This window comes from Bombus vancouverensis, chromosome 17 (assembly GCF_051014615.1).
Source record: "Bombus vancouverensis nearcticus chromosome 17, iyBomVanc1_principal, whole genome shotgun sequence".
Taxonomy (NCBI): Eukaryota; Metazoa; Arthropoda; class Insecta; order Hymenoptera; family Apidae; genus Bombus; species Bombus vancouverensis.
In genome coordinates, this window is record NC_134927.1 from 6,958,527 (window position 1) to 6,981,096 (window position 22,570).

Consider the following 22,570-nt stretch of genomic DNA (forward strand, 5'->3'; position numbering starts at 1 on the left):
AGTAACATTACAATATTTAAACAAATGTCAATGATAAACTCCACAATTTATTTTTTAGCAATAGTTATATAATATCATTCATACATGGTTAACATTCTTATTATTCACCTGTTTCTTATTGGTATCGTTAGCATTTGTGTTATAATGTCAGATTTGATTAGGCTGTATTTCAAAATTCAGTATTTGCTCGTATTAGCTTATAAACTATATCGAGCATTGTTAATATTATAAAGAGGAAGTACATTCGTACAAGTATATTATATATGTTAGAAGTTTAGAGAAGAAACTTGACTTAGATACAAAAGTATGACTTAAACATATGCCAATTATGATTTAAAAGCATACTAAATTGAAATGCATAGTGTAATATTACTAATGAGTTTATGAAACAAATAAGAAAATAGAAATTTACATAAAATTTAACTGGAACTAATATATATATATATATATGGAAGAACAATGCTCGAGTCTTTGTTTATAAATTTAAATGACAAAACAGTCATTTTTGCAAACTAAAGGATCATTATACTATTTACAAGTTTGATCTAAAGGAACGTTTTACTGCTCTTTTTTTAATTTTTTTCTGATGAATCATTACAACACTAGTACAGAATTTTCTGCTCTGTCTGTTTGCTTGCTTCTTCGCCCCTCCTTCCGCCTAATCTTTATCTTTATATTTTGTCATATCTTCATCATTCTTGAATGTTAGAACATGATCTATATTCTTTCATCTATAGTGAATTTCTAACAGCGTTATAATTTTAATTTTGTATTAAATTGAAATTATTATTTATTAACAATAGAGTATTGACTGTTAAGAGTAAACGATATTGATTATTTTGAAATAGTTATACTAAGTTTTTTCAAAGTAAATTGCGTAAAATGGTGGAAGAATAGAAAAAAGCAATTTTCCTTCAAGACCTCGATTGTCATTAACCCTGTACTAATGGGTATCTCTCGTTTTAACATTATTACTTAAAAGATTTCTCATAACTATACGTTTTTTTGTTTTCGCCCGAATGAAAGAACATTCGATTTTTGTTGTTGTTTCATTGTATTGTGTGAACAATATTGTCACCTTGATGCATTTTCCTGTCTTTTTAATATAAAAAAATGTGAGAAACGTTAAACTAATTGGGGCTAACAATGAATTGCACGATCGATCGCACGTTCCAGCGTCGAAAGAAAAAGCTGATAGTTGCAATAATAATTTATAGTTAGGTTAGTGCATCCTGACGGTGTATTTAAATATGTATAGGTTTGAGCAGGTGTTGTTTTATCGAATTTTGTTCACACACACGCACGCAGCACGCAGACACGCAAAAAAGTTTATAATCTAAATAATTTCGGACCCCTGGTGGATATCCGAGCGTGATTGTACAATTTTTTGGAATTTTACTATCCTTTAGTTTTAAGATAGTCGCGTGTTATGTCCAGTCTCTTATGTTTTTGATATATTTATAATATTGTATGTAGTATCTAGACGTATCGCGCGTATAGGCGCCAATTATGAATAACATACAGTATAATTTATGCCTTTAATTGACATGATACATAGCTTTACAATGCGTGTCTTGGAAAGATCACATTTTCGAATTAAATTATATTTTCGAAATATTAAATTTTTATCTTTAATCATATCTTTCTGTCTGGTTCACTTATCGACTTTTTTCTCAGTGATCCTTAATACTTAATAACTATGTCTTATAGTCAACGCGCGAAGAAACAGATTTATCAAGCATTAAGCATTAAATGCTAAACTCTAAAAGTAACGTACGTTGTACGTTCTAACGAGAGATTTTTACGTAAATTTAGCTCGTACTGTTTTCATGTACGAACGCTTTGTAATATGAAACTCTAATATACATGTTTATATTTTTGTATACATATTATATTAACTCGCAATCATTTTCTAACAATAGGCACTATAGGTCCACGAGAGGTCGTGACGTGTTAATGGCAACGTTTAATTTGTGAAAGGAAAGTATGAAAATGTTAACGTGAACATCTATTGTTATAAGAATCAATAAATTGTGTGACTTTTTTAATTTTAGGGATTTGAATATTAAATAAACAAATAAATAAATGAAGATGATCCAATAAGGTTACGCTAAAAATGTAACTAATTACTACAAAATTCGTTGTTCCTTTCTCTATGTGAATCTATTTAAAAAATTTTTTTCCCCACTTCTTCCTTCCGCCCTTTCCTACCTCTCTCCTTTTCTGTCATTAATTATTTCTTACTTTTTAGTTCCATGTTGTACGGATGTTAGATGACATAGTTCTCTATGATTTTGTCACACAAATTTAGCATAACAAAGAAAAAATAAAATAAAAAATTATTTTTATACATATTAATTTTATATTTATACGTATACATATATATATATATACAACATTATATGATACACGTATATATACATATGTATACATTACATATCGCTCATTTGCTGCAACAATAACATAACATGAAAATCACGATTTTAGCGAAAACGAGTTTGAATGTTTTAAACTGTTATAGTTTCATGATGATGCAACAGCGACAGATATTAGTATAAATAATAGCGGACAACTGTTGTCCTGACGTGGTGAATTTTTGAAGTTAATTTATAAAACTCCAAAAGAGGTACATACAAGGAACAATTGTTTTTTCTGTATCAATAATTCAAGTTATTCAAGTGATGTCCTTGTTGTATTAAATGAGCGATATCTATAATACTCATCGTCGAAGATTTAAAAATTTCTTTCATACAAAGTACAGTTCTAAATATAATAGTCTTTAATAGTTAAAAAGTAAAAACTGTTTATACTGTTTATTGTTTATACAATTTTATTCGGAAAAGAAAATAATTCTTTCTAGATTGTTATAAATTCATTGATAAATTCAGTTTCACGAATTTCAATAAAATTATAAAAGCAAATTGTATCATTGTTCTAAATATGTAGAAATTTTACCTTATTCGTTTATATCCTCAATTTGTCAATTAATAAACTTATAAGATTTCTCTTCGAAGACAAGTATACATCGTTAGGTTTACATAAACCTTTATCGTTTTACGATTAGTTGAATGAAATAAACAAAAAAGCAAAGATATCTATAATACTGTCTTTTCTTGTACTTGACATACTGTATGTAGCTATATTTACTGGCTTGCTCTTGATTTGTTGTTTTTTAATTATATAGAAAATGGAAAGAAAAGCAATACATACAGTATGTCCTGTTTAACTAGAAACGCTCAAATATCTGGAAAAATGGAAATGATACAAAAAAGTGCATGGTATCGAGGGAGACATTATCTATTTGTGCTTTTATCTATTTCACCTTGCGACGACCTTGGATCATGCATTAAAATTTTTTAACGGCTATTTCTATTTTTTATTAAATATTCTTGTAGCTGACATTTAGAACGTGTTCAAAAGATTACAAACTGGTGTCTTTTGCACCATCTGCCATCAAAATATGAACTTTAAAATTCAATGTGCCGCTGCATTACAGTTACCCGATGTACACCACGGGGATGTATATCATATAAAAGATGTTTCTAATGTTTCCGAAACAGTCGGTCAGTTCTGAGCCGTCACTTTCAGATTAGGTAATTCCTGCTATTGATCTGTCGAATTTGAAAGTTTATATCTCGATAACGGGTGATGCGAAAGACGTAAGTTTGTAGTGTTTTGTAAACATCTGAATATCAGTTACAAGAATATGTAATAAAAAATGGAGGTATCCATTAAAAAATTTGATTATCGTCTTTACAAGACGTTTTTAAGTTATTGCAAGGTCAAACAGATAAAAGCACAGTATGTTCCCTTCGATACCATACAGCTTTTGTATTTTTCCAGATATTCGAGTGTTCTCAGCTAAACAGAACATACTGTATATTATGCCAATGTAGAAATCAATATGAATTTGAAAATAAAATTTAAATTCATTATGATTTCTCCGTTTTTTCCTTTTTTCTTTCTTTTTTGAGCAATAGATACCGTGCGATATGTAAGTATAATTATATGTGTAATGTAACATATTAATGCATTTTATTTCAAAATAATGCTATGAAGAACGTTAGAGGAGAGAGAGCCATCCTTTCTGGGCATTGTTCGATTTCCATACATGTTAACAGATTCTCGATAAATTTACTATTCTGTTGATTATCGATGATCGATATCAGGTTTCCCGCGTGTATATACATATATATATATATATATATATATATATATATATACATATATATATACATATATATACATATATATACATATATGGCTAATTATAATATTATATAACAAGCTACAAAATTGTACTGTATATTGGAATTGGTACTCCAAGCTGGTTAAAATGCACCAAATTTTAATTTCGCTTAATCAGAACATTACTGTTGCTCTTTGTTAGTTATTTGATTCCAACATAAAAGAAAATATCGTTACATTTTCTCCAATATTCTTGAACAGATAACATTGATTATAAAGTTAGCACATATATACATATACGGAAAGCTGAATATCGATCATTAGCGTAGTGAATATACGATTCATTACCTGAATGCTATAACGTGTCCAGAAGAGAAAGTCTTTCTTTCTAACAAATATGGAACGAAAACAAAGAAATATTATTAATTCTAAATTAGCGATAAGCATGTAATCTTATTACTTATTAGAAATATCGCAATTTCCTTGACAATTCTGAATAAGACAAACATCACATACGTTTACGTTCTATAAATGCTATTGTTTATGATATCTGATATACAAAATTAGTAGCGGTACTAGTATTCTACGTTTCCTTAAATGTGTAAAGAAAAACAACTACTTGGCTAAGTGTACAACTTCTTTAAAAATTCCCGTTTGGTTTTCCTCCTTCCATCTTCTCTTTCCCTCTCTTTTTTGTCCTTTTTGTTTCTTTCTTTAAAATAATTATACAAATGAAAGATCTATGCTATTTAAGGCAGTATTATTCTTTTGTCCACGTAATTATTATTCATTCCTCTTTATAAGGAGTAGACCGTATCAATGATTTAACTTGAAGAAGGGATCGGAATTTAAATATATTTCACTAAATTGGTCCAATCACCCTTAATTATGGTAGAAGAAATGCGAGTTTCGTGTAATATCGAGTCAATTGAACTACCTCAACTATATATATTCCAGCTATCGCTGTTTCTATTGCATAAGAAAAGATTTAAGCTCGTCGCGATAAATTGATTACTAAAAATAGGCTACTATTATTCATTAGGATCAAAAGTATCGTTAGAATAGCTTTTGTAAAAGAAAAATCGTACTGTGTTTACAAGAAGATCTAATTATCGGAATAAATATTCTTATAAAGTTATTACTATTGTAATTGTTAGGAAATAATTTCATTGAGACTTCTCAAATGTACATATTATAATGAAATAGTAAGAACATTTGATGGTAATGATGTTAAGGCAACAGCGTCAAAGAAAGGGGGAGAGGAGAGGGAATCGGATGAGATTCGAATCTCGAGGTCACTGTAACGCGATAAGAAGCAAAATTTCGGTGGCTTTCAGCCTAGCCTCTCGTTTAAACTGATTTCGGAAGGATGTCAAGCATAACGATCTAAGATCAACTGGCATTGTCGGGTTGTGTATCTCGATATTCTTCACTCTCTCTGTGAACGAGGACGTGAACGACCGTGGCTGCGGATTGTCGTCTAAGTAGTGCCGGTCTTGTAGGCGGTGCTGAATTCTCTGGACTGGGTTCTGTAACAAGTATGCTTACATCGGTAGATTCGATTGGCAGCGGAGCTGGTTCTGGTGCTGGTTGATGTTTCTTCCGGAGGCTACCGCAACGTCTGCTAAACGCTTCTTTGATGTCACGATGTAAGGTATTTAGAGAGAGTGTTGTAGCGCTTGGCGGAAGTGATCTGCGCTTCGTAGGAAGACTGGGGACTTCCTCATCGGGATAACTTTCAACGGCATTCTGCCGGCCGAGAGTCGGACCCCCGATTGATCTGTTGTAAGCAACGATCATAACAGTTATAATAAGAATGAAAATAGGTGCAGTATAACAGTCAATAAATTAGTTTAATCGATTTTAATTACGAATAACCGTTATAAATTATCGAAATGTTTTTGGTTACCCCAAGTTAATTGCGAGTAAAAGGAGAAACGCAAACCTAATGTGTAGATCGGAGGAAGTAGCAGAAGTAGCAGAGGAGCCGGTAAACGATTGTTGTTCTGTAGTCGGCGAGGGACGGGATACGGTTAGAGCGGGAGGAGGCAGGTCCTCGTGAGTACCGGTGGCGCCGGAGAGCAACAGCAGAGGTAAGTTTGGAAAAAGCCATGCCGAGGCTGTACCGAGCTCGCTGAAATCGCTGGCGTCGCTGGCCCTCGAGGACTTGCGACTACTGGCTCGGCTACCTCTATGCACATGTAGAAATGCCGATACTTTGCCACTCCATCCACCCCCGCCCCTACCCTCATTCCCACCACCAGGACTCGACGTTTGAGTCTGCGAGTCTACTTCTTGAGCCATCCTTTCACGTTCCTTTTTTGCCCTGAACACAATGGAATTTCTATTGCGATCCGCATTACAAGATACCATTAACACGTTCACTGTATTGATAATTCTAATATTATTAATTTTCCTCTATATATAACCAAAATACCGTTTGTCGATACGTCATCGTAAAACCTCAAACTCTATTGTATTTTAAAGAACAATCTATACACGTCTACATTCTGAATGGGTCGTACACAATGAATGCATAATTGTCGTGCAGCAATTACAAGGCGACGAATTAACTGTCAAAGGACTTGATAAAACGTAAGAATCATGCATGTCAGATTGACGCACAGGGCCCTTTGTAACAACCGTCATACATTTTTGTCGCATGTTTTGTCACTAAAAATATTAAATATTTACATTTCATATTAGAAGAAATAAAGGTCAGAAAAGCTCGGATCAATTTTTTTTACAAATGACAGAATAACATCATTATTAACGTGAAAAATGTGTCAAATTGACACGAGATATGGGACTGGGTTAAATCTTAAACCTTAAATGTTTAATCTAAGAGGACACCCTATATATATGCCCCGGAGCACAGTGAACGTGTCGAAAAAGAAATAGAAGATTAGTTACTTACGTTATAAATTCTCTGATAGTACGTTGAATCAGCCTAGCTGCTTTATCTTGACGTTTCCACATTCTCGTCGAAGAAACAATCTCAAGTTCTTTGCGCGTAGGAAATTGTTTCTTAAACTTGATATCCATCTGTTCCTGTAGCTTTCGGAAATCTTCAGACTCTTCTACGTGTCCAAGGACGTGCTTGACAAGTGCGTGCAGAATGTCCAGACAATGAATCTTATTACCCTTTGCGATAGGAAGATTAAAGCTAACCAACGCGACCATATTTGGTTTTGAAATTCCTAACGGTGGATCCAGGCTTGCTATGAAATCGCTTAATTGCGAGAAATTTATGAATTGTGTCGCGTGCGGATCATACCTACGAATCACAGTTACATACGTTAATGCCAAATCCCGAATGAAAGTATAACCAAAGATAGTATTGTTATACGCATAAAAAGGCAGTTGAAAAGCAATTCTTACTTGGACCATCGTATGTAAAACATTTCTAAATCGTCTTCGACGATACCAATCTCTTCTTCTTGATGGGCCTGATTAAAATTCTCGAGGATAATAGCAATGTACATATTGATAACTATCATATAGCTGATTATGATGAAAGAAGTAAAATATGTTATTGCCAAGAGAGGATATCCGCAATTTCCATTCATTTGTCGACTAGTCGGAGTCGGATCGCAATCCGGTGGTTGTACCATCAAAGACTCTAACACATCATTCCAACCGGCCGATGTCATTAATCGAAACAGTAATTGCATGCTTCTACCAAAAGTTTCGAAATTTACCTACAGAAAATGAGAAAAAAAGAAACGAAAAGGAAAACACAAAGAGAAAAACAAAGAAATATCAATTAGCATGTCGTGTTCAGATAATATGTGATCGGAGGAATAAAGATTCAGAGAAATAGACGATAAGGTTTTAATAACTCAAGGTTTACTCACCATATCATCGAGCGCGCCTTGCTTTTTAACATGACCAAAGACTGACATGCCGATAATGGCATAAATAAAAGTAATTAGAGCTAACAGGGCACCGATGTTGAACAGCGCCGGAAGACTAACCACCAGAGCGAAGAGCAGTTTACGAATACCTTTGGCTGCCTTTATGAGCCTTAAGATTCGACCGATTCTGAACACTCTCACGACTCGCAGGAGCGTCGGAGACACCGGAAAGTCTACCATAATATCCTCCATTAATATTCCTAATATGGATGCCAGCACGAGGAGGAAATCGAACAAGTTCCATGGCACCGTGAAATAATGATATCGAAGCCCAATTATTTTCACGATTGCCTCTAAACCGAAAACGGTCGTGAAAAATGCGTTGGACACTTCGAGAACGAAGAAGATTGGATGAGGCTGATCGTAATGCTCGATTCCCATTGTCAGCATGTTGAGGAATATCAAAATGAAAATTGCTATTTCAAATCTGGAAACATCGTAGTTGTTTATAAAACGAAATTGGCAAAACGTAGTCGTGCTTCTTGAAAAAAAAAAAAAAAAGAGACGAGTAGTTAAGAAAAAAGGGAACGTAAATGAACAAGTAAAACTGAAATTCGTTACCTGCGTGAATTCGATAGGTCGTAAAACATTGCGAGGATTTGATTCATCGGACGCTTTATCACTTTTTGTGGCTTTTTACGGCCAAGCTTTTTCATGGCAGTGTAGTAGTGCTTTTGACTTTCGGTCAAAAACATTTCTAGCACCCCACCTTCGTACTGAAAATAGGGATAAAAAGGATAAGAAGGGGAATGGAAAAAATGTTTCAGCGTTCGATGAAATACGTAATAGAGTTATTCTTCGATAACGTCTTTTTGATCGGTTGTGTTTCTTACCTTTTTCTTCAACATATTAAAGTTGTCTATAATTACTCCGATAAAGAGGTTTAGTGTAAAAAAGGAGCCACAAACGATAAATATCACAAAGTAGAAATATGCGTAGATGTTTGCTTCTCTTTGAGGCTGAAGATCTACACCTCTTGCGTCTACTGCATCTTGCATCACCTCCATCCACCCTTCGAATGTGGCTACTTGGAACAGAGCTAGATAAGCTATTCCGACGTGATCAAACGTAATTTTACTATTTTCCCAAGAGTAATTTTTCCTCAGACAGTCGTCTTTCGTGTTTACGATCTAAGAAGTAACGTTCGTCGATTCGAATATTCCTTTCTTGCTTTTCGCAACCTGATATAGCAAAACTCCGTTTATATGAACCTGTCGGGGGACAAGTTGGTTCATATAACCAGCTCGTTCATATATTTTTATGAAATTTTAGAAATAGCAGTCCACCTATTTCTTCCCACCTACCAACATCGTTGTTAATATCATTGACGGTATTTAAGGTTCTGAACATTTTCCTATGTAAGTGACGATTCGCACCAGCGATCACGGTCAAATCGCGTTAAATTAGGTACCGGTCAAAATCGTTTACACATGATCCAATAAGAGCATTCGCAGTAAGCGGTTCAAGCCAAATGAAAATCTCTTGACTTGTGCCTGATTCGACCTGATCTGACCGTACAGTGATCGTTAGTCTGAATCAAGTTTAACAGATCCTCTAGAGTCCTGCTGATCAATATATAGAGTGTCATGTTACAGGCCAGCCACGTCTAGTTCACCAGCTGGAAAACGTTGTATTTAAATATTATGTTACAGATTTGAAGTAAGAAAACGTCTTGTAAATCCGGGACTGCTTATTTGATGAGTGCCGCATGCTCCTAAAGTCTGTCTTTTCCTAAAGTCTAACCCGATATATTGTTGATACAATGTTAAGAACCTTAAATATTGACAATAATATCGATCGAGCAAACGCTTCTTTAGACATTCATATAAGTGGATTAATACTGGACGGTAGTCCAGACATGATAGAAGCTCAACTAGAGTTTAGTTAATTAGACATTACTAAAATTTCGTTCATATAAACAGAGTTCCACTGTACTCTGCTTTTGCCATCGTCAAAGCAGAGAAAGAGGATAGAGAAGAGATTCTACTTACTGATATATCTAATAATTCGCCGTACTCGTCAACGCATTTGAAAAACTTGCCGCCGAAAAATTGTACACCCATAATAGAAAATATCAGCCAGAACACGAGACAGACGAGGAGCACGTTGAATATACTAGGTATCGCATACATCAACGCGTTCACTACGATCTAGCCAGGACAAAAAAGAAACAGCCGATACTCCTAAATTTCAAGCTCCCAGGAGATCTACCAGCAATCTACCAGCATAGTCTACAGCAAATTTCTTACCCTCATGCCTTGCCATCTCGATATCGCCCTTAATGGTCTCAGTGCTCTCAAGGTTCTTAGAGATCTTAGCACTTTTAAATTTTCGTTTTCTTCTATCAACAGACTAAATGTTGATACCTGTTCAAGAAAAGTTACATTACAATTGTTGAAAAGACACGTTCGTTTCTTCGAACCTCCAAAAAATAACATGCTGCTTGTACATTTAGCTTGGCAGTGTATTATCGTAAATTTAATGTAGTAATTAGTGCTTGTTTAACTCAAAAGAAAATGGTTACAAATTCTCATATTTACAAATTTTCTATATAAACCTCAAATTACAAGGAATTGAATAAACGAAAATTGCACAGCTACTTTGTATGAACAGCCAGCGAAACATCGATAATAACGGTGTTTAGAATGTCATGCAAAGCAGTACTGGTGAGTTTCTTTTCAAGCATTTTACAAGTGATTAAGGGCTGCACTATTTCTGTCAAATCCTGTATTCTCTTCGATCCATGGTACACATATCTATAAATGTATAAAAAGTTAGAATACATTCTTTTGTCGCATTAAGTAAGAAAACTTGTATAAAAGCTACATGAAATTATCTTTAATTAATTTCTATTGAGCCTTGTATATTCGTAGACTCAGGGTATGTCGTGCACAAATTTTTATAACCAATTGTAAAATATAAACTTACAATTGCTATGTCAAAACTAACGTTATGACCGCCACAAATATCGAAAGTGGCAGATAATATAGGAAGAAGAGGTAAATAAATTAGGTAACATTAGCGAAATTATGATGAACCAAAATAAGACGTAAAGCGTCAGAAATATAGTTCAACCATAACTGGATGCAATAGGAGCAACATATTAATTTCGCACGTACCTGAATCCGCAAGGCGACATATATAAAAGATTGAGAAAGAAATGCATAAAAATGAAGGAAACAGTGAGAAAAAGTAGCGAAATCGCAACAGGATAGTTACGATCAGCGGGAATGAAAAATCCATGCAGCAACGATGGACGTTAAAATTTACACAGCATGCGCTCGCGCGCACGTATATGCTGCCGCTTACACATACACGTAAACACATATATACGATACGAAATCGATGCTGCTGTTGAATGTATAGGCTCTACTTACAAAGACAATTATAAAATCCAAGATTGTCCAAAAACTGGTGAAATATTTGCAGAAACCCAGAGCTAACCACTTGAGTAACATCTCAATGCTGAAAAGCGCGCAGAAGCCAAGATTGGTCCAATAGAGGATTTTCTTCAAGAAAGGATTATCATCTAGATAAATGTCTTCGAAACAAAGAGTTATGGAGGATGCAAAAATGAAAACTAGGATCATCCATTCGAAGGCAGGCGTGTCAACGACTGAAAGAATCACTGTTCGCATTCTGATCCATTTTTTGCCGATAGCTGTTGCAATACACCGGTCGATGCAGGTACACCTGCACATACAACGTATTTCTATCATATTGATTCGCTGGCAGGAGAGAAATTCAAAGTGCAGTAGTAGGTCCTTACTTCTGATAACACTGTCGTGGAAAACAATCCTGCGGTTCTTTGCGTCGGTTGCTTCTTCCAAATCCAGGAAAAGAACCCATGCCATCGATGTATTTTCCTTTACTATCTCTCCTACCGCCAACCGTCAGTTCATCGACGTAGCTGACAAGCGCGTGCCAAGGTCGTTTTGGTACCCGATCCTCGGGTCTAGGAAACGGATCCATCTGAGGTAGCATCGCGACTCTTTCCTCAACTGGTGCTTTGTTCGAAGACGAAGAGTCTCTCACGACATCGACTTCTTGACATTCCTCCTCTTTGCCTTCGTTTGCCTCAATCTCTTTTTCCTTACTCGAATAATTGTTTTCGTCGTCAGGCGAGGCGTCCTTCTCTTCTTCCTTCTCCCTTTGTCCGTATCTTTGTTCTTCCGTTTGAGACTGAGAGTACATTGGATCGTAAGAAAAAACGGGCTGATTTAAACTTTCTTGATAAGATCTATTGTAAACGTTATCTTTTGGAAGGCTGAGTACAGTCTCTTGAATAGCGTATTTAGTCTCGTTGTCAGACCGATCTATTACGCGTCGCACGATCTTTTCGAAACGAGCATCCTTCCCTTTCCCTTTAGCGACAGCTTGAGACAAGCGCGAACATTTATTCTTCCGTATAATCGAACGGATACGATCGAACGATCTTGCGAGTTTCGAGTCATCGCCCACTTCCTCCTTCTTCTGTTTCAATTCCTCCGAATTAAAGCTGTTGAGCAACAAAGCAAGAAAAAGATTCAACACCATGAAATTACCCATTACGAGAGCTGGCAAAAATATGGCGAAGCAAGCCTCGGGCCCGTCTTCTTCTTCTGCTCGCATGCAGTCCCACAGGGGCTCGATCCATTCTCCGCATAATATACGAAATATCATCATGAACGAGTGAAAGAAATCGTTAAAGTTCCACCGTGGTACCGGATCTGGGTAAAATTTGTCCAAAGTGTAGTCTTTACTGAATAATTGCATGCCGATCACGGCAAATATATAAATCACGATCACCAAAACTAAGGTGAGATTTCCAAGGGCGCCGATCGTTGAAATAATAATACTGAGAAGAACCTTCATCGTCGTCCAGGATTGTGCCAGTTTTAACACACGCAGAAGTCTCAGTCCGCGTATCACGGACAGGCCGTCTACCAGCTCGAAGGTAAGATCTATCAGAGACGCTGACACTATTATCAAATCGAAATTGTTCCATCCGTTGGCGAAGAAATCTTTACTCAGCGCCAACAGTTTCAGCAAACATTCGAAGGTGAAGATACTGGTAAACACTTTATTACCGATGTTGAGCGCCTGTCGGATCGACTCGCTCATTCCGTGGTGTTCCATTGCCAGAAAACCAGTGTTCAGGACGATGCACAATGTGATTGTCAACTCGAATAGTGGATCTCTCACTACCTAGATACGAGCCACTGGTCAATCGAGAGTCAAGCGTTTTCATTTTTCTCGTTTGCTATCCTTAGCCTTATTTATCGTATTTTACTAATAACTGGTTCGTTATTCGTTATCATTCAGCTTGACTAACATATCCGCAACGAATATCGAACTCGTTATATTAGATAGAAATACTTGCTTTCATATCCGAAGACGCTCCTCTCTCGACTCTACTTTTACCTCTTTGGCATACCTACCTTGTACAAGCAATTCTGAAATCGTAGCCAACCCTCGTAATCTATACAGCATTGGATGCACTTTTCGCAATTTCTATCGGGAAGATCATCTGAAACCCAGCGATAAACGAATCGTTATAACTGTTGTATGGAATCTTGGGTAATTATAAGTAATCAACTCCAATTCTTTTAAATTACGGATATGTTCCGGTTAGGATTATGAGTAACGTGCATTTTGTCCGAGTTGTGAGACGATCGTGGTTCGAAAGTTATGACAAAAGAAAAACGATATTTGTTGCATTATTATAAATAGTAATAAATTACGATTAGACTTTATAGGATTTACCTAAAAAAATTTAACCTAACGTAATTTTTGAATCACGATCGTCCCACGCCTCGAACAAAGTACATGTTACTAAGGATCTTCCCCTCTACAACATATCTCAAGGTTAAAGTCATTGGAGTTGAGGCCACCTTTTCTGCATCATTACCGAATCTTGTCTTTGAATATGTACAAACGACGAAGAAAATTCGTTGCCCCTACCTAAAATAACAATGTGCGATAGATACTCTGGCGGCAAGGTGTACATCTGTTTCTTCGTTTTCACGCCGTTGCATTTAAACACTCGAATTTCTCTAGTAGTTCCGCTGGCAAGAGAAACTGGAACGTTCGTAGGCGCACGAAGATAGCCCCCGGAATGAGTTGCCTGTGATTTTTCTCTTTCATTGTCCACTTCTGTCTCGTTATTCGTTTCATTCTTCGTTTCACCCGCATTAGTTTCGACATTGCCATCGGCGTTATTATTCGTAGGTATCCTCTCTTGCCAGTGGGCCCTAGATTCTTTGTTGTCACGCCTGTCGTGTTCTTCTACGGATGTGACATCGTCGCCATCGTGGTCGTCGACAACGCCTGAGTCGTCTAACGACGAGTGTTGATTACTGTTGTTACTTGCTTGTCGAGAATGAAGCATTCCACGATTTGGCGCCAATCTATGAACCCCGTTGTTATTCTCTACAGTTCGTGGGCTAATATTTTGTAGAAGTAAGTGAGACGGTCGAACGTTCGAATGTCTTGGACTTGGGCTCGGGCTTGGCGTCACCGACCTAATCGAACAGAAAGTTACAATAGAAATCATTGAAACGATTTTTCTTATTTGTCGAGCAATTCGACTTTATTATGACGAATGGTATACCTGCTTGGCACAGAGCCACCTTTATCTTGACCAGATGAACCAGAACCGGCAGTGCTTCTCCCACGTCTTCTTCTTCGTGTTTTTTTGCGCGTGTAACTACTTAGGAGAACTCCTTTCCTCGCGTCTAATTTCTTTTGTTTTTCTTTGGCAAGCGTCTTCACATTGATTTTTGTCGGGTCGAAACTAAACGTCGAGTCCTCGCGATGGTCGGTTAAGTCCTTTCTTCGTTCCTGTCGTATCAGTTGCAAGATAAGGTCAAAGGCAGACAACTCGAGGTAAACAATTACAACGATTATATACCTCGTTCGTAATTTCGGCTTCCTCCTCATAGCTCAGCGCAACGACAGCGAGCATCAAATTGATCAAATAAAACGAGCCGAAAAACACGACCACCGTGAAGAACGAGACGCTGATAGGTCCGCACGCCGACAATACCTAAAAACCAATATAGCAATTCTTGTTATACCTCGCAAACTAACTTGTTATGTAAATAGTGATTCCTTGGCGAAACAATTATCCGTGCGGAAAAGAAGTTGACCAACTACCTTATTATAGACGTCTTCCCAATAATCCAGAGTAATCAGTTGAAACGTGGTGAGCATCGACCACAGAAAGTTGTCGAAATTTGTATATCCATGGTTTGGATTTGGGCCAACACAAAGACAGATGTAACTTTCGTTGCAGTGCCTAAAACGTAGGGTTTCTCTCGAGTTAAAATTGGCATATCATTTAAAACAGTCGCGCGTAATAAAGAACCAAGTTTGGCTAACCTGGCGCCGGTTGCGTTACCGCAAATTATTGGTTCTTCGTCTTCATCGAATGCCCAGTTGGACGAGTTCCAAGTCCACCTGCGGACGGTACAAGGTATCGGTTAATGCCTCTTGAGAGTCAACGAGCCATTGTCTCTCAAGTTAATACATATGTATCCGTATAAATACTTTGCAAGCAACATGTTAGAATCTAAGTAGAACATATTACGGCGAACAATACGTACTCTCTCCAATCGACTTGAGTATTATTGAATTCCACATTTTTTACGCATTTATTCCGAAGTTCACCCATGTAAACTTGTAGAGCAAAAAGTGCAAAAACCATCAGGCAGAAGATCGTGAGCGTCATTACTTCGGCAAGTTGCTTAAAACTATGTAACAATGCATTGATGATGGTTTTTAAGCCTGCAAAAATATTCGATAAACGATTATCCTTATTTTCATCCCATTATTTTCTTACGAAAGCAATTTTTTTTTATAACTTTTTCTGATAGACAATTCTAACAAATTTGTTGATCATTCATTGATTTACGAATTGTGTCAATTCTGTCTGTTTCACGTCAATCAGACCGATAATGATATTGTTTATGTTTTACTGTAACGCCAATATTTCTCAATCTTTTTCGAGTCATGACTCCACTTTGTAATAGCCGAATAACCAGCATATCCCTGCCCTATCGCATTTATATCACGTTACTATCACTTCCTTTCATTTATTGCGCTATCTATATGTGTACCATGTATATCATAGCAGACGATATATCTAAATTGGAACGAACGAATGTCGGAAATTTCTGATGTGATTTTGTGTTGATAAGGTAAAGTAATTTCAACTAAAGAAACACGGCAATCCCCAGAAACCAATTTGCAATTCCGTCGCTTCCAAGGTCTAGGAAGCCACCGGGTTTTACACGATATTTTCTCCTAATCTCGAAGAGAGAAAAGAAAGGGAGATGTCTGTAGAAAGTCGGCTTTCTTAAAGATTTTTACCAGGCATAATGGAAACAGTTTTGAGGGCTCTCAATACTCGGAATGTTCTCAACCCAGCCAAATTTCCTACTTCCATTCCAATAGTCGCATAACCACTGGTGATCACCACGAAATCCAACCAGTTCCACGGATTTCGCAAGTAAGTGTATTTATTGAGCGCAAATCCCTTGGCTATCGATTTGATCACCATTTCGGCCGTGTATATAGCTAAGAATATATATCTGGAAAACAAAAGAGAAGAAGCGACGTATTATATTCCTAGAGGTTTGATTAATCCGAGAAGTTGCGCGCGCCCCGTGAAAATGCTTACTCGGCTTCCTCGATAGTTTCCGTCATGGCGAGGAAGGCACAATTTAATATTATCGTAGCCATGACTATATAATCGAAGTACTGATTCGTGCTTAGGTAAATACAATACCGCCTTATAGGATTCCACGGGGAAAATATGAACCAGCTGTTTGTCGCCGTGAATCGGTGAATGTAATTTTTACGAAATCTCTTCGATACCACGCAGAATGTCTGAAACACACGGTACGAGTGATACATGAATCAAATGTTCCGCCATGAATATGCCAGAAGAAATATTCTTTTTAAGAATTAAAAGGAAATAGCGATATCATTGATATTTTCGATAACTAAACGCATATGACGTACTCCGAGACTGACATTAGTAAGATCGAGTGAAACTCTTAACGACTAAAAATCAAACGACTAGTTTCGAGGTGATTAGTTTTACTTTTTACGAGCAACAATTTTTTTTTTTTTTTTTTGCAACCTTACAATTATATCATAAATTTAAATCATGTTAATCCTATAATTATTCCTTCTCTACCTTAAAATACCTTAAATAGGGGGTGTCCGGCAATATCGGGGAATCACTTTGGCAGTGGATCCTGCGCATGAAAGATGAAAAGGGTTTGTCTAAACATATGCTCTATACGACCTTGTCTCCGAGTTATAGCGAGGTTTTTCTTTGACAAACTGTATCTGCATACCTTCGCGAGATGCAATCAAAATGACCTGCTTAAATGCGAAGATTGGAGACGTTTTATCATCGAATGGAAATTTTCACAGGCGTAGAATACAAAGTTCAACGTCGTATATCGAGTTCCGTTTGTAAATAGGTACGCGAGATTAGTTCGACCGTCTCCATCTTCTGATAGAATTAGTCCAGTTGTAAAAAAAAAGTCCAAAGTTATAACTCAACTCGCTATAGCTGCTTATAGAACAGTGCGCATGTTCGCATGAACCTTTTCTATTACTTCCATGTGCAGAGTTGATGGTGGTGAAGGGGTTCCCCGATGTTGCGGCACAGCCTGCATATTAATCGAATTGAATATATGACGTTTAACTAATTATATCACAAGTTAACTAACGGTTAACCGATAAAATAATTTAAAAAAGCAGGAGTCTAAAGACGTACCTCGTCGTAGATAAAGTTGTCAATCTCCTCGAGAGGCCTACCGTAAAGCTCAGTTGGGAAAGGTTCGAATTTGTTTGGAAGCACCGCGCCATCTTCGACCGACATTCGTCGTTTCGGCTGAAAGCCATAATCTCTGACGAGCTGTACGGTCTTGTTTTCCAACCTGTCGAGACTTTCCTTCGTGAAGAGTTTCACCGTTTGCTTATTGTTCCCGGTGGGAGTTTTAATGGACGACTTACTAGCGGCTTGGCCATTCTCAACTCCGTTCCTTCCATCTAGAATTTCACCGGCGATCGTTGTTCTGGGAATGCCGAGGGGATCCACTTGGATCTCCGCACTTCCAGAATCACCGGTCCCAGAATCGGCCGAAACGCCTGCTGCTGCGGCCAAGGGAGGTCGCAGCCTCGCCACATCTCTAGATCTCGAGATATCGTCGTCCGTAGACCTTTCTAAATTCGATCTGGTTCGCCTCGATCTGCCGATCTCTTCCGCCAAAGCTTCCTCCGGCTCCGACTCGAATCGGCTATCACGCTTTAAACGTCCGTCACGTGCAGCAGTGAATTCAAGCCCGGCGTCCGAAACGGACGACCTCGAACGTCTGTGATGTGTCTCTTCCGCGTACGATGTCAGTGGATAATTTGGAAAAATCGGCGAAGGTGTTTCGCTGGTCTCGTACTCTTGGCCGGTGTACTCCGGCGGACTGAGGCCCGTATACGGTGGCGGTGATGATTTCTCCACTTCCGGAGGCGAGATTGCATCGCATTCGCTGGTCTCACTCGCGGGAGAAATAAGTATCGAGGCAGAAGTTGTAACGAACGTCGAACTGTCATCTGGCCCTCTTCTCCCAGCGAGATCATCGGTTGAAACAGGTATCTTAGAATCACCAACGTCCGACTCCATCCACGTCGTCTGCTCGGAGCGCGGAAACTCAAGGAGAGACACACGAAGGGTACTGCACGCGGATCGAGCAATGCATTCTCCCTGTTGCTCGTCCTCCCTCTCGCGAATCCTTTCGACAGGTGGCGATCCATAATGATCCCTTCGTCTGGTGGCGGATTCATCGAATCTGGATCTAGGTTCGTAACCAGCAGCGTCCGTCTCTCCTCTCCTTAATGGCTGGGGTGTTCTCGAAATCCCGACTCTTGACCGATCCAAAAGCTCGAATTCCTCGGCTATGCCCGTAGGGAGATTTAAACTTCTTTGGCTTCCAATCTCTCGTGGCGATCTTTCGAGAGTATCTCGTGTGAGACCATGAGATCGAGTAGCCTCTCCTGACGAGAATCGAACGAGCTCTTCTCTGAAGAGATTCGTCGCGTAAAGGCCCGCCACTCGGGGTCGATTAGCGAAGCCATTGTCCTCAGAGCCGTTGCTCGGAGGGTTGGCAGAACCTTTGTATCCCTCACGGCCACCTTGCGAAGGTATCATTGGAATCTTTGGTTCCTCGGCTCACCGAAATGTGTACCTTTCATCGTTGCGGTTCCTACGTACAGCTTATCGCGTTTCCCTTCTATTCTTTTTCACCTTCGCGACTCGACAGCTCGTGCACATTCATCCATAAGAATCTCTTCCCTCGATAATAAACAAAAGCGTAGAAAACGCATAATACTGTTTGACCGCCGACTGGGCCTGCTTCTCGATATCGTCGTAGCACCACCGTATTACGGCAGGCTGGAAGGCAGCAGTTTCTTCCCCGCTAGTTTGATCGCCGGCCGTGTCTGGTATTCGATCACGATGCGTTCGTTTCGCACTTGTGGATATGCTCTTGTGTTTGTGCTTCTTTTGAAATTTCAAAGGATGCAGCTGCTATTGACTGAGCGCGAACTCGTATGTGTGTCGCGGTACAGTATATAGATTCTTCTTTTTTCGTCGATGACGATCGTGCCACTGCGGCGCGTTTCACCACCAAGCAGTAAAAAAGTCAAGAAGCAGAACGAAAGCAAGAAAAACAGATATAATGAAAAGAAAGGGAGGAAGGACGAAGAGTCGGTCAGATGATTGGAAACCGGGAGACCAGGGACAGCAAGGAAAAACAAGGAAGGAGGAGGGAAGTATTAGAGTATACTCGAAAGAGACGTTGCGTGATTTTTCCTTGATATCTTGATGATCGATGTACCCCTAATCCGGCCTGGCCTGCGACGTCGTCACCTGGATATCGTTCACACACGATCCCGTCGTTGATCGCATCGCGAATAGAAAACAATGCCGAATAACAAGATAGAACAACAACAACAAGGAATGACGTAAAAACCAGTCTGTTGATTACTGGTCACTCCAGTAACGTATGACACTCGCGAATCATATTTACCATTTGCTTTATCCAAGGAGATTCAAAGCTTGGGCTCTGAATAGCGTTCCAAATTGGGTTTAAATGAGATGATAACGACGTGTCGACCAATTGGATGAGGAGGAAGAAAGAATCAGGCACATAAATTTGCGAGTAACGAGCCGAGGGGAACGCGATATTATGTGTTAAAATCGAAACGATGGGATGGAATGGGATTAGGATAGAAATTAACGCGTATTTAAATATAACGAGAGAAATGAACGTAAAGAGAAAGGAGGCAGCGAAGAAAACGAAGGATTTAGTAAGAGAAAGAGAACTGGAGGGAAAGAAAGGCGAAGATAGAAATAGAGATGAAGGAAAATAAGAAAGGAAACCGTGGTGTACCCTCGTCATATAGTTCGGTAAATTGTGACTTGAACAAGGGTGCAAAATCACGAACGTCTCCGACGAGAACTGTGACGATACTATGGGACGAAGTCGATTCGTTTCGCGCGCGCGCGTATTGAACGACCGAGGAAAACGGCTTTGAGGTCTCTCTTTCCCTGTATAAGCGAATCTATCTAAACCTAACACATCGAAATACATGCATGCACACGCGCATCGGGGGTTATCGCTACCGCGAAACTAGCGAACCACCAGCCTGCACGAATGCTCTTCGCTATCCCCCACTCTAGCTACAACTGACCCCTGCAGGTGATACTGTGGTCAACAAACATTATTATTCCTTTTTCTCTCAACCAATATTATCTTCTTCTTCTTTTTCTTTTTCTCCTCCCGAAAATCAAACACAAACGACTTTAACGATAAAACATGGCGATGATTGTTTAGTGTTTCGCAGAAAAAGCCTCGTTCTTTTGTGCATATGTACCGTGCTGTATATAAAATCCTGAAATTCGCTTTGACGAGAGAGTTAAGAACATCATTACCTCTTTTCCTACTTTATTTCTTTGTCCCGAATCCTTTAAAATACCATATCGTACTTTCCCATTCCAACGTTTCCTTGCTATTCCGAAAATTGTTCTCGCGAATCTTCCACTCCTCTCTGACACATGCGGTATTCATCTACGATTTTCTCTTTGATCGACTTTAAATTTCGAATAAAACGTCCTAGTTCCTCAGGCTATATAGCTATAACTACAAACTATCTTTCAAATACTTATTGATTTGTCCTCTAGCGTTGCTTTTGCTAGATGAAGTATTTGATTGGTATCAATTTTCACTAAGTACAACGTATAATACAATACTTAATTCTTAAAAGTATATGTTTGTCGAGAAATGTCTAAAAATCGTTAATTGATACTTCGTATTCGTGAATGAATAATTTTGTCTTTGGTATTTCGTTTATTGATAATTATATTCTTTCTCGTCCTTTGGACATCTATTTATATCTCCCCTATAAAGATCAACCATTAAGAGAAGAACAGGAAATTAACTGAAATAAAAATAACGATTTATTATTAATATTTGTTTATGAGATTTTGCTGTAAATAATATTTAAATAATACTTATTTTTACATTTATATTTTAACATTCATATATATTAAGACTCATATATATTACGTTTATGTAACCTCAATATTCATAAAGTTCATTCGTCTATATATATTGCGTACATGTCGTACTATATTTGCATATATACATATGTATATTGAAAATCGACATGATCATAAATTTAATTTTTTCATGTGTAAGAAAAGATTTCGTATTCCTTAAAGTTTCATAATTTGTCCTTTAAATCAGCAAGAATATGTTGGATTGGACATGGACTAAAATTACTCTAGATGGAATAATCTATTTTCTTTCGATCATCGTTTATGGAAATTCTATTAGTTCTTGGAATATTTTAATCTAAAATATATCAAGCAAAAGCAAGAAAAATTACATTAATCTCAATCATATATGTATATACGTATGCATAATGGATGTTCAAAAAATAAAATTCATGTTATTCTTAATATTTAAATCCGATTAGTTTTGTAAATAGCAAGCAATAAAATTTGTTGCGTTACGTGACACTCTACCTAGATATGTAACACGGTTAAACGTGTTATTATTTGGTTCGCTGTTTCCACTATAAAGATTCAAAGTTATAGATTCAAGAAATATAACGTTTTTAAATGTGATATATATAACGTATTTCATGCTACATTATAAAATTGTATGATCGAATACAATATAACACCTTTACACATTCGATCAACATGAAAACTGAAAATATAAAGAATTGTAAAACATAATAAGCACTGTTAATATTACTTTCCTTCTCCTAGTTTCCCAAACTTTAAGTTTTTAAACATATAGTAAATAAATTGAGATTTGCCTTAATGAAATATATAAAAACTCGGATAGTGCAGTGAGTTAAAACTGTTTTACCTATTTATTATTATTATATCCTCATTTGGAATC

At 37.6% G+C, this 22,570-nt stretch overlaps 1 protein-coding gene across 2 annotated transcripts; it reads right to left on the reverse strand.

Annotated features, from left to right (window-relative positions):
- Positions 1-27: 27 nt before the first annotated feature.
- On the reverse strand, positions 28-22,532 carry LOC117166077 (sodium channel protein 60E). 2 transcript variants are annotated; one of them, XM_076626000.1, is made up of 21 exons: positions 17,881-22,532; positions 16,768-16,976; positions 16,458-16,678; positions 15,692-15,872; positions 15,468-15,545; positions 15,243-15,384; positions 14,998-15,132; positions 14,698-14,927; positions 14,049-14,608; positions 13,522-13,614; positions 11,875-13,288; positions 11,483-11,798; positions 10,355-10,471; positions 10,097-10,255; positions 8,939-9,235; positions 8,667-8,821; positions 8,046-8,532; positions 7,570-7,889; positions 7,106-7,465; positions 6,134-6,514; positions 28-5,968 (listed from the first exon to the last, which is right to left on the reverse strand). In XM_076626000.1, exons 1-21 carry the CDS (start codon positions 19,303-19,305, stop codon positions 5,581-5,583), a joined length of 7,668 nt encoding a protein of 2,555 aa, XP_076482115.1. In that variant the 5' UTR covers positions 19,306-22,532; the 3' UTR covers positions 28-5,580. The 2 variants fall into 2 exon arrangements, with proteins under 2 accessions (XP_076482115.1, XP_076482116.1); XM_076626001.1 differs by lacking the exons at positions 28-5,968; positions 6,134-6,514; positions 7,106-7,465 and having other exon boundaries at positions 7,685-7,866.
- Between the last annotated feature and the right edge of the window lie 38 nt (positions 22,533-22,570).